The 13,127-nt window shown below is 40.6% G+C and overlaps 1 protein-coding gene across 1 annotated transcript in view; it reads left to right on the forward strand.

Annotated features, from left to right (window-relative positions):
• NEDD4 (NEDD4 E3 ubiquitin protein ligase) overlaps window positions 1–11,964 on the forward strand; it is a 101,403-nt gene extending 89,439 nt beyond the window's left edge. The window contains exons 17-23 of the mRNA XM_017881262.1: window positions 640–713; window positions 971–1,031; window positions 4,629–4,688; window positions 4,770–4,877; window positions 5,815–5,911; window positions 8,297–8,369; window positions 8,881–11,964. Of these exons, the coding sequence (XP_017736751.1) occupies window positions 640–713; window positions 971–1,031; window positions 4,629–4,688; window positions 4,770–4,877; window positions 5,815–5,911; window positions 8,297–8,369; window positions 8,881–8,983 (576 nt within the window). The 3' untranslated portion in view covers window positions 8,984–11,964. The remainder of the gene's footprint in view (window positions 1–639; window positions 714–970; window positions 1,032–4,628; window positions 4,689–4,769; window positions 4,878–5,814; window positions 5,912–8,296; window positions 8,370–8,880) is intronic.
• Window positions 11,965–13,127: the final 1,163 nt, after the last annotated feature.

Raw genomic sequence — 13,127 nt, forward strand, 5'->3', positions numbered from 1 at the left:
CTGCTGTGAGCTCCACCCAGTTCGAGTTTCCCAGTGGCTTTGTTTACCTATTTAAGCCTCAGCAATGGCGGGTGCCCCACCCCCAGCCTCGCTGCTGCCTTGCGGTTAGATCGCAGACTGCTGTGTTAGCAATGAGGGAGGCTGCGTGGGCGTGGGACCCTCCCGGCCAGGTGTGGGATATATTCTCCTGGTGTGCCCGTTTGCTTAAAGCGCAGTATTGGGGTGGGAGTTACCCGATTTTCCAGGTGTTGTGTGTCTCAGTTCCCCTGGCTAGGAAAAGGGATTCCCTTCCCCCTTGCGCTTCCCAGGTGAGGCGATGCCTCGCCCTGCTTCAGCTCTCGCTGGTCGGGCTGCAGCAGCTGACCAGCACCGATTGTCTGGCACTCCCTAGTGAGATGACCCCAGTACCTCAGTTGAAAATGCAGAAATCACCGGTCTTCTGTGTCGCTCGCATTGGGAGTTGGAGACTGGAGCTGTTCCTATTCGGCCATCTTGCTCCCAGGACCTTAAGTTTTCTTAGCTTTTAACTTGTGACTGGACTTAATTTAAAACACCAGGTTTCTTGTATAACTACAATATGTATAGTTTTGAAATTTTTCTCAGTAAAATAACATATCAAGTTATTGTGTTTAACTTTAGACACACCAACATGAGCTGAAAAATGGTGGATCAGAAATAGTTGTCACCAATAAGAACAAAAAGGAATATATTTAGTAAGTATTTTGTTAATAATTATTTTATGGGACATAATTCTGTACTTTACTCCAAAAAGACTCCACTTACCATCTTTCTCTGTCCCCTTGGCCAGAATCTCAATGTTCTTTTTCTCTATCACAATGCAGTAGCAAGCACTCGTATTCAGCTTTTGCACTGGGCTCAGCTAGCCTTTAGTTTTTGTTTCTAACTAGAATAATTGTGACTCAGAATTTTGTCTTGGTTCAGGTGAAAATGAAATGTTGTTTCTTTTTAGTCTTGTAATACAATGGCGATTTGTAAACCGAATCCAGAAGCAAATGGCTGCTTTTAAAGAGGTATTCGTTTTCTTTTATTTGCTCTTCCATAATTTCATAGTATAACCCATAAGTTTCTTTTTTTAATTATTATACTTGAAGTTCTAGGGTACATGTGCACAATGTGCAGGTTTGTTACATATGTATACATGTACCATGTTGGTGTGCTGCACCCATAAGTTTCAAATATTGGGCCTCATCACATCTGAGAAAAATAAGTGTATGGCTTGTTTTGTGAAATCATTCTAAATTATATTTTTATATTAACTAAATATTTCATTTAGTCATTCAAGAAGTCTAGACAATAAACATTGACAGGTCCCTTTCCCCCAAGCCTTTTCCCTGTTCCATTCCCTTCACCTTAGGACAGCAAAAGAACAAGAGTGCTTTAGGCATAGTATAACGTATTGTTTGTTTTCTAAATAGGATCACCTTAGACATTTTGTTTTGTGACTTTCTTTTTTTTTTTTGAGACAGAGTCTCACTCTGTCGCCCAGACTGGAATGCAGTGGCCTGATCTCAGCTCACTGCAACCTGTACCTCCCAGGTTCAAGCAATTCTCCTGCCTCAGCCTCTTGAGTAGCTGGGATTACAGGTGCCCGCCACCACACCCAGCTAATTTTTATATTTTTAGTACACACAGCGTTTCACCATGTTGGTCAAACTGATCTCGAACTCCAGACCTCAAGTGATCCACCCGCCTTGGCCTCCCAAAGTGCTGGGATTACAGGCATGAGCCACCGCACTCAGCCTACTTTCTTCTTTTATCAGATATTTATTGGGGATATTTACATGTGAAGACATATAGCTGCCTTTCTTTGTGGCTATATTTTATTCAGAATATAAATTAGTAAGTTACTTAAAATTTCCCCAATTGGTAGACAGATTGTCAGAGCACTCATTTCTTAAGATAACTTACACTCTTCTGTTAAATAAGTATCTGGCTGGGCGTGGTGGCTCATGCCTATAATCCCAACACTTGAGGAGGATGAGGCGGGAGGACTGCTTGAGCCCAGAGTTTGAGACCAGCATGGACAACATAGGAAGACCTTATCTCTATAAAAAATTTAAAATTAGACTGGGCACGGTGGCTCATGCCTGTAATCCCAGCACTTTGGGAGGCCGAGGCTGGTGGATTGCCTGAGGTCAGGAGTTTCAGAGCAGTCTGGCCAACATGGTGAAACCCCATCTCTTCTAAAAATACAAAGAAATTAGTTGGATGTGGTGGCGTGCACCTGCAGTCCCAGCTACTCAGGAGGCTGAGGCAGGGGAATTGCTTGAACCCGAGAGGCAGAGGTTGCACTGAGCTGAGATCACGCCACTGCACTCCAGCCTGGGCAATGGAGCGAGACTTCATCTCCAAAAAAAAAAAAAAAAATTAGCTTGGTGTCATGGCATGTGCGTATGGTCACAGCTACTTGGGAGGCTGAGGCTAGAGAATCACTTGAGCCTAGGAAGTCGAGGCTACAGTGATCTGTGAGCTATGATGGCACCACTGCACTCCAGTCTCGGCTACAGAGTGAAACCTTGTCTCTAAAATGTGTGTGTATGTGTGTGTGTGTGTGTATCACATACTTTTTCATAAATTCCGTATTGAGTACTGTGTGTATGGTGCTGTCCCAGGCCAAAAGACATAAGTCCTGCTATTAAGGGATGTATGATGTAAAGAGAGAAATGAACAGAGGCAAGCATAAAGTGCTAGGTGAGCAGAGAAGAGTACAAACCAGGGAGGGGCAAAGGAAGGGACAAAGAAGGACTAGAGGGATTGGCCAACCATGGAGAAGAGGGAAATGCAGTTGTAAGCAGCAGGAGCAGCATATGTGAAGTCTGGCAGGAAGGTAGGCTGTACCCACAGGCAGTTGAGTATGCTGGGTGAGAGAATGCAAGAGGGAAACGATCAGCCTGCAGAGCTAACAGACCGGCTTATACAGGGCCTGTGTGTGAAGCAGTACAGTCTGGAGTTTTCTCTGAATTTCAGGGAGGGGGAAGGAAGGTAGCATTAAAGGCTATTAACCAGTAAGACACCAAGATTCAATGTATGTTTCAGATCATTCTGGAAGTGCTATGTAGAGCGAGTTAGAGGAGAGCAAGACTAGCAGCAGAGACTTCCCAGGAGAGTTGGGAAAGTGCTACATAATCTTGGTGAGAAATGGTAAGGAATTAAGGGAATGGTGAGGGAGTTGAGACAGGAATGGGAAGGGAATGAAGATAGTGGTGGTGGTCAGAGCTTCATGAGCATTTGAAAGGCATTCAGAAAGGGAGACTTCAAGGATAGAGATGTATGGATTTGGGGATCATTTGCCTATGTGTAGTGAAGCTGCGAACTCGATACAATGGAAAATGTGAAAGGGCAGTGAAAGTGGATGGCTGACATGTGGAGAGAGAACTGGAAACACCAGCATCTTAACTGTTGTTTTGAATGGATGGTTTATGAATGGACAGGTTAGGGCAATGGAGAAAAAAAAAAAAAAAAAAAAAAAAACCAGGAGACTGTAAAGGAAATAAGGAAATTAACAAAGGCAGACAGAAAGGTATGAAGAGCAGAGAGAGTTTCAATAGCAAAGATGGTTTTAATCATATCATACTGCAAAGAAGTCAAATATGATAAGGAATTAAATGTGTTTGTTAGATATAGCTGCAAAGCTGTCTTTGACTTTTTCCAGAAAAATTTCAAGGAAGCTGTAGTGTAGAAGTCTGATTGCAGTGGGTTGAGTGTTAGATGGGAGGTGAGTGAATGGATTTGCTAAGTGTATAACACTGTCAAGAACTTGCCTGTGAAGGGAAAAAGACGGTCATTAGTTTTGTTTTTGTTTTTTGTTTGCTTGCTTTAAAGGTAGATATGGCTTGAGCAAATTTAAATGCATACAGAGTGAGCCAATAAAGAGAAAGAGGTCTAGTGAGATGACCTCCCTGAGGAGCAGGTGAAGCACAGGTGCAGGCCTAGCCTGAAAGAAGAGGTGGCACTTCTGTCTTCCACTGCGGCGGGAATGAGGCCATGACAGGTGTTGGTGATGGTTGGGACGCAGGCATGCAGAAGCTTGAGGGAGTTCCATCATGCATAATTGCCTCTGTTTTCCCTCAAATAGAACTTACACTTACCTACGGTAAAGAAGGGGTGATGTGGAGGCTTGAGAAGGCTGGCAAATTTGTTTTTTGTTGTTGTTCTTGTTTTGAGACAGGATCTCACTTTGTCACCGAGGCTGGAATACCTCAGCCTCCCCAGTAGCTGGGACTACAGGTTCACACCACCATGTCTGGCTAATTGTTGTATTTTTTTGTAGAGACAGTGTTTCACCATGTTTCCCAGGCTAGTCTCAAATTCCTTGAGTCAAGCAGTCCGCCCACCTCAGCCTCCCAAAGTGCTGGGATTACAGGCATGAGCCACTGTGCCTGGCCACAGGAAGTTTTAAAAATAGCCACTTTGAGGAATAAATGAGAGAACAGACTGTGCACATGTACATTTTCTGGCCAATATTGAGATCTCAGTGAAGAGCCCATGATTGTGTAGTGGTAGAAACTTGTGTGTCTGTGGGATTCCTCCAGTAGCACCCAGAAGCTGGAGCATAGGAAAGGCCATTGGCCCTGTCCATCAGGTTTTTAAATACATCTTTTTTCTAGGGATTCTTTGAACTAATACCACAGGATCTCATCAAAATTTTTGATGAAAATGAACTAGAGGTAAGACATAACATTTTCTGTTGGAACAGAAATTTCGAACCCATTATTTTCCTTGTTTATAATTTGACATTTCTTACGTAGCTTCTTATGTGTGGACTGGGAGATGTCGATGTGAATGACTGGAGGGAACATACAAAGTATAAAAATGGCTACAGTGCAAATCATCAGGTTATACAGTGGTTTTGGAAGGTAATTTGAAACTTCTGTTTTCGTAAATTACTTTTTGATAGATTGAATCATATTTAAGTCAACTCTTGATTAACTATACTGGTGGATTACATTTAACTGACACGGAAAAATATACAGACCAGCAAAAATGATCTTTGATTTTGTACCGTATACATGCACCTTCTGGGTCTATAACTATTACTAGGTAAGTAAAATGTTCAGAAGGCAGTAAGTGGAATGGCAGGCTGAGACAGGCACTTAGTTTTCTACTAAAGTAGGGACCCTGAAAGAACTTGTAATAACCTGCAGGGTATTCCTAGGGACTCCTGAGTGGCTCTTTTAAAATGTCTCATAGAGAAATGTGTATGCCATTCAATAATATTAATATAATGTGTTTTTTGAGATGGAGTCTTGCTCTGTCTCCCAGGCTGGAGTGCGATGGTGCTATCTCAGCTCACTGCCACCTCCGCCTCCCATGTTCAAGCAATTCTCTTGCCTCAGCTTCCCGAGTAGCTGGGATTACAAGTAGGCACCACCATGCCTGGTTAATTTTTTTGTATTTTTAGTAGAGACGGGTTTCACCATATTGGCCAGGCTGGTCTCAAACTCCTGACCTCAAGTGATCTGCCCACCTCAGCCTCCCAAAGTGCTGGGATTATAGGCATGAGCCACTGCGCCCAGCATATAATTTTTAAAAGTCATAAGTCACATCTCAAGAGAAATTTTGTTACTTCATTAGGTTATAATCCCATTCTAAAAAGTTGCCATGTAGCCTTACAAATAAAGTTTTCAAGAACTTTATAAACCACCCATAAATAAAAATTTAATGAAAAGAAACATCCACATCTAGTAAGGGGTTATTAATATTCTAGCTAAATTCTGATAGCTTATGTTTCAGGATAATTTATTTACCTTTTTCCCAGTGCTGTTCCCTAAATGATGTTTTTATCTTATTCAGGCTGTTTTAATGATGGATTCGGAAAAAAGAATAAGATTACTTCAGTTTGTCACTGGCACATCTCGGGTGCCTATGAATGGATTTGCTGAACTATATGGTAAGGAATTTCCATAGATCACTAAAAAAAAACGGAGTGATGCGTATTGTCTTTTTCATGGCTGATGAATCCTCACGCTTCCATCAGTTACTAACATTTAGCTTAATTTTAAAAAGAATTAAGATTTTGAAAGATACCATTAGAGACACTGGAGTAGGCTAAAATATATTTACACCTTCTAATCAGATAATAAAGGGGAAAACTGGAAACATCAAATGACTTGAGTCACTTTCCCTTCTGTCACTTCAGAGTCTATGCCCAGTATGCGTCAGTTACAGAAAAAGCATTACCTTGGCCGGGAGGGGTGGCTCACACCTGTAATCCTAGCACTTTGGGAGGCCGAGGCAGGCAGATCACTTGAGGTCAGGAGTTCAAGACGAGCCTGGCCAACACAGTGAAACCCCCTCTCTACCCAAAAATACAAATATTAGCTGGGCTTGGTGGTGCGCACCTGTAGTCCCAGCTACTCGGGAGGCTGAGGCAGGAGAATTGCTTGAACCCGGGAGGCAGAGGTTGCAGTGAGCTAAGATTACACCACTGTAGTTCAGCCTGGGTGACAGACTGAGACCCTGTCTCAAAAAAAAAGAAAAAGCGTTACTTCTAATGTGATAGTTCAGGATAGCATTTGAAGTTTCACAGAATGTCACTAAGTGTATTTAAGTTGAATACCTTTAGGGAAATGCTGGACTAAACAAAGTTAAATGGATTTCTTCAGGACTTGTGTAGAACCTTTACTGTTAGAAGAAAACAAAAGCATTGTTTCCCAAACTTATTTGATCATGAAATCTTTTTTTTTTTCTTCCTTTCAAGATAGGGGTAGAGAATCTCATTAGGCTACTATTTTCATTACCTGGGGAAGCGCCAGGACTGGGAAGAAGACTGCACATATCTCTTGATTTTTAGAAGAGTTAATGCAGTTTTCAGTAAAGTAAGATTCTATGTATTCTATCAAATTATTTTTCAGTTGATGTATAAAACTGGAGGTGTGTTTTGTTTAAAAGTGCCATTTCTGATGTAGATTGCAGCAACTTTTCTTACATTGATTCATATTCTGTTTATTGGAATGATATTTACTTGCTTTTAAAGATACCAAGAATCCAAGAATAAATCTTTTAGAAAGGGTGTAGCTGAAGTGGGAGCCCTACTCAGAACCACGAGTAAGATTAGGATTGTCCTGGGGATTAGAAGTCGGGACTGCTGCCTAGGAGATTGCTAAGCTGAATTTGTTGTGCAAATAGAAGCTGACCATCTGATGGGATAGCTAAACCCTTTCTTCATGGCAAATCTGGTCAGCTTGCCAAGCCTCATTAATGTGTGTTTGCAGAACTGATCAAGCAGCTGCTACTTCTCTACCTAGAGTAACCACTCAAAGTGGTCAGCTTTGCCACTAACCAATTCAGTCATTCTTTGCCTAATTGGACTTCATAGCCTCTTTCTTTTTCGTGGTTTCACCTGATTCCCCTTCCTCTCTCTTCTCTGCCTCAACCAGTTGGTAGTGAAAAATAAAGGCAGGGCAAACAAATGCCCCTTTCCATCTCTGGCCTCTCTTCCCTCTTTTATGTAACCCAGCCCTATAACCATCCACTGATTTCATGCACTGTTTGAAATTTGGGGCAAATATGCCACACAGAGAGCCAGAGTTCTTTGTGTTAGAATATAAAGTCAAATTTTTCTGTATGTATAGAAATAAGTTATTTCAAAATGTTAAAATTTAATATTAGATAGCCAATAAAAAGTATGTTAAGTTGGCTAGGTGCAGTAGCTCATGCCCGTAATCCCAACATTTTGGGAGGCTGAAGCAGGCAGATCACCTGAGGTCAGGCATTCAAGACCAGCCTGGCCAACATAGTGAAACCCCGTGTCTACTAAAAATACAAAAATTAGCTGGGTGTGGTGGCACACCCCTGGAATCCCAGCTACTTGGGAGGCTAAGGCACGAGAATCATTTGCATACAGGAGGCGGAGGTTGCAGTGAGCCGAGATCACATCATTGTACTTCAGCCTGGGTGACAGAGTGAATGGCTTGTGGCCAGGAGTTCAAGACCAGCCTGGGCAACATAGTGAGACCCCCCCCCCCCCAATCTCTACAAAATGAATTTTTCTAAAAGTTAGCCAGGCGTGGTGGTGCACATCTGTAGTCCTGGCTACTCAGGAGGCTAAAACAAGAGGATCATTTGAGCACAGGAGCTTGAGGCTATAGTGAGCTTGAATCATACCACTGCACTCCAGCGTGGGTGACAGAGGGATACCCCATCTCTAAAATATAAATACATAAATAAACCAGATTAGTTCCCTGTGTGTGTAGGTTCTACACTCGAAAAAGTTTTGATATGCCTGGAGATCCCTGTAGAGAGTAAATGAAACCAAATAAATTCTTCCTTATAGGTTCAAACGGACCACAATCATTTACAGTTGAACAGTGGGGTACTCCTGAAAAGCTGCCAAGAGCTCATACCTGGTAAGCAGTTGTTTGGACCATGATAAAACAAAGCCTCAGAGAGTGAGGTTCCTCTGACTATTAGTCTAGCTACAGCAGGGCTAGTCTCCTCTGTGTTATGTCGGTGGCAGGTATGGATTAGGGGTAAGGAGGAGTTGGTGACACTAACCCAACGAACGTGTGTTTTGTTACCAAGTCAGCCCGGGCTTGAAGTCCAGGTAGCTGAAGATCAGAGAGACCCATCTAAACTGAGTGCTGAGTGATGGGCTGTCCCAAGAGGGGCTAGAACATTCCATTTTGGAGGTTGAAATGAAAGAGGAACTCAGACATTTGGAAGATGTGGTGGGGGCAGGACTCCACAAGGAGTCGTGCAGAGTATCCATGCCCAGAACCCAGTCCTACATCTTACTTCTACCCCTGGTGAAAAGACGTATTTTGGTGGTGTTGGCACATCCTCATCATGAATAGAGGCGTCGCTCTGTTTGCCGCTATTTCAGTGTCTTTCATAACCAGTTCCTCTCTGTTCTTTCAGTTTTAATCGCCTGGACCTGCCACCTTATGAATCATTTGAAGAATTATGGGATAAACTTCAGATGGCAATTGAAAACACTCAGGGCTTTGATGGAGTTGATTAGATCACAAATAACAATCTATAGTGTTTTCACTGCCATCATTTTACAATCAAAATCTTGACTTAAAATATTCCAGGGAACTACTAAAATGTGGCCACTGATTCTTCCCAGATCTTGAAGAAAATCCTATAAAAAGCATTTGAAGAAATAGTATAACAACTTACTTTCAATCACTTTTAAATAATGTGTTGCATTTACACAGTTGTTTCATTTTGTCTTTAGAGTTAGGTGCCTGCCTAAAGCCAGGCACCACCACGCTTGGCTTTAGAGTTCACACAATAGGATATAAGTCCAGTGTGACTTAAATAGTGAATTTTGTCCTTAACATTTACCTCTTGTATAGTATCTGCCAGGCAGTTTTTTCTTAAACTACTGAGATGATAACTGTGAAATATTTGTGATAAGTGTCACGTGTGAAAAGTTTGATGCATTTTGAGATGGAAAACTGAAATTTGAAAAAAGAAATATTTTACTATTGAGTAAACTACAATATATTTAGTGCTACTCGCAGCTATTTATTATTTTGTAGACCTGCCTTACGCACCTTACTGCGTCTATTAGATTTTGGAAAAAATCTAATATATTAGATTTTGGAAAAAAACCTTGGAAAGTGTGTTACCTATATTTCCAGCCAACTCACAGAAAAACTGTTTACTTCTTCACTTTCAAAGTATTTGGCTTTTGTTAATATGCAGTTTTTACTAAACAGGTGGTTCATAAGACATGTGAAGCAAATCCATATTTGCAATGAGTAAAAGTATTAAAGCCTTTTTCTCTTGCCTGCATATCCTTTTGACCATTGGCATAGTCATCACTTTTTCATTTTAGTGTAGTTAGAAGAATTCCTTCTTCAGACATTAAAGATCCACAAAGCAGTATTTCTAAGTATGCCTTGAAGAACTAAATGAAGTGGATAGCACTTGCCTTTACTAGACATTCTTTACACTTGTACAATTATGTAGTAAATGTATGTTTACAGGGTTTATTATGTTTACAGATTAAGCTAATTTCTGTAGTCGCATTTTGTATTTTAGTATCACTCTAGTAAAAAAAACCAAATGATTTGTTTAAAATAACCAAAGAGTTGTTATAATGCATAATTTGTATTAAATTTATTACTATTTCTTATGCCTTTTAAAATACTGTTTACTATGAAGACAATGTTTTTATTACAAATCCAGAACTCTCTAGGCAAAATGCTACAGTTCAAATCTTCCTTTAACCAAACTCAAGTACATAAAGACCATGTACATGTATTCATCAAATATTTATTGAATGCTGCGTGCATAGCGCTGTGCTATGCTCTGGGGTAAGGGTTGTCAGCTTCAGAGAAGCTGAGTCCTGATCCTCAAGGAATTTGCAAATGTGTCAATGAATTTGTAAAATAATCAAAAGTAGGGGTAAGCAGAATAAGGCAAAAGGGAAAGTGTTCTAGGTTCCAGCACACCTGCAAAGATAAAGTATGCCAAGACTGTATTTATATTTCATACTTACATTATTTCATCCTTATATTGGAATGATTATATAGAAAATGCTCTTAAAAAGATTAAACCTATTTCTCAGTATGGTATCTTGGTGATTTAGGAATAATTGTAAATATATGTTGTGAATCTTCTTAAATATATATATACACCCTGTGAGAACTGTAAAAAGTACCTCTGGTTCTTGGTTTAAGTTTGTTGGGGTATAACATGATGAGTACTCATTAGCACCTGATAGAAATCTGAAATACGACAGTAGCAAAACCACTTTCTACTTTCCAAACACCACATCATCAGCATGGTTTCGGGGAAGCAATTCACAGATGAACGTACCCTGCGTTTTGTCTTCACCATTGTCAACCAGCAGTCAAGGATGAACACCAGGGATAGTCCTGGTTTGACCTCTCACCAGCCATGTGAACTGAAGCAGCTTTCTTAACCTCTCTGAATTCATATTTCTTCATCTGTCAAATGAGAATAATCATGCCCACCCTCAATGTCATGCCAGACTGTCATAAGTTCCAGACAGATGAGAAAGCAAAAAGTACTTTGTAAAGTGTTATACAATCAGAAGGTGCTTTGTGCTGACCATCAGATTGTGTCAAGTCAGGTGTGCAAATTGACCACACTCCCAAAGAATCATTTAAAAGTAAAGTGACTTCTAAGAGACAAGGAAGTAGGAGCATATCTGATATTAAATACATAAATAAATATAGATACACATGTGTATATCTGTATATGGATCTTACCATCATAATTCATTTTCTTCGTATCAGCAAAGTAATAGTAATGTGGGCCAATGCATTTTGGAAATGTCCTCATTATGTAGAATGGAATGGGAAAATTATTTTTGTTCAAATAGGATTTTGCTGCAATTATTTAAATATTATGTTTGTGAAGTATCTAAGCATGAGAAAATACAAAGCTCTCTTTTTATCTGGCTGATACTCATTTGGATGATTCTGTAACTCATAGAACACGGTGTTAATGAGACCAGACTCACTGCCACCAGTCCCCAGCTGCAGACCTTCATCCCCTTCGTCTCCCACTGGAGGCTCATGGTCCGGAAGGAATGTGTATCAAGCAACACAGGCCCTTATTCCCATATAGAAAAGTGTCTCAAATGCATTCTACTGCTGGACAGTCAGTAGGATCATTTTCATAAAGCAAGGACATCATATGTTTCTAGAAATTATAAGCATATAACTTTAACCTACAATCTCTAATTAAAAAATTGTAACATAAAATTGTATTACAAATACATTTCGTCAGAACTCAAGTTTAAATGGTGTTTGTTTTAGGTTTTTATTTATAATACTGAAGTTATTCCATGTAAGTATCAAGTTAAACACAATTCATTTTGATTATAAACTGACTTTTTAAAATCTTCTGATATGGTAAATATATATATCAAGATTGATATATCAAAATTTATTGCACACTTTAAAGTATAAAATCATTTTTTAAAATCTTGAATCCACAAATAAAGTTTATTCTGATTTTTAAAAAAACACAGCTGTGGTTCATTATAAAATAGGAGTGTTTCCAAGTCAGTATGCTGGGTGATGTCTTCTGGTCTAGTTCCTTACAGCAACACGTTACATTCTCAATGCAATCCTAAACTTACTACCTGATGAACTAACATGATTATAAACTCTCAACCACAGATAATCAATTTCCACTTTACACAAAGGTCATATTGCATAAGTCTGGTTGTTAGTGAAATATCCAGAAGATAAAATTAACAGTTAAAAATGGACTGGATTTCAGGCACCTTGCTGCTCATCAGAGAAGCCAGTCTCGTAGCCAACCACTATTTATAACATCATTTCTATGAGAAAAAGAGTTCCGAGTGTTAATTCAGAACGAAGTGTCTTTTCCTCCTTCCTCTCAAGCATGAGAATTAGTTTCCCAGTTAGAAGGGAATCCAGTCCCACCCACTCAAGCCAGCCTGGGAAGGTGCTGTTCCAGCCCCACGTTTCTGCCACAGTCCAGACCATAGCTTTTAATTTGGGGGGCTCAGGCCATGGCCCTCTGCTTCCACCCTTCCTGTTCTAGCCAGCTTGGACAGCAGCTAACCCACACCATGCCCCACTTGTACAAGAAGTCCTTGCTTTGCTGTCCATCACGGCAGATATTTATTTTATAAATGATATTAAACGAAGATTAGAATGTCAGGACCTCACTATGAAGAAAGAGTCTTAGTAGATTTTTGTGTATTTTCCTTGAAAGTTAAAGCCTTGCCGGGCGCGGTGGCTCAAGCCTGTAATCCCAGCACTTTGGGAGGGCGAGACGGGCGGATCACGAGGTCAGGAGATCGAGACCATCCTGGCTAACATGTTGAAACCCCGTCTCTACTAAAAAAATACAAAAAACTAGCCGGGCGAGGTGGCGGGCGCCTGTAGTCCCAGCTACTTGGGAGGCTGAGGCAGGAGAATGGCGTAAACCCGGGAGGCGGAGCTTGCAGTGAGCTGAGATCCGGCCACTGCACTCCAGCCTGGGCGACAGAGCGAGACTCCGTCTCAACAAAAACAAAAACAAAACAAAAAAAAATTTACGAGTAAAAAATAATAGACATAGAATAGAGAGGATCAATAAACCAAGTTTGTTCTGTGAAAAGACATAAAAAGAAGAGATTGAGCTCGAGCCCGGAGTCGCTCGGGGAG

This window comes from Rhinopithecus bieti, unplaced genomic scaffold, assembly GCF_001698545.2.
Source record: "Rhinopithecus bieti isolate Rb0 unplaced genomic scaffold, ASM169854v2 scaffold_1106, whole genome shotgun sequence".
Taxonomy (NCBI): domain Eukaryota; kingdom Metazoa; phylum Chordata; class Mammalia; order Primates; family Cercopithecidae; genus Rhinopithecus; species Rhinopithecus bieti.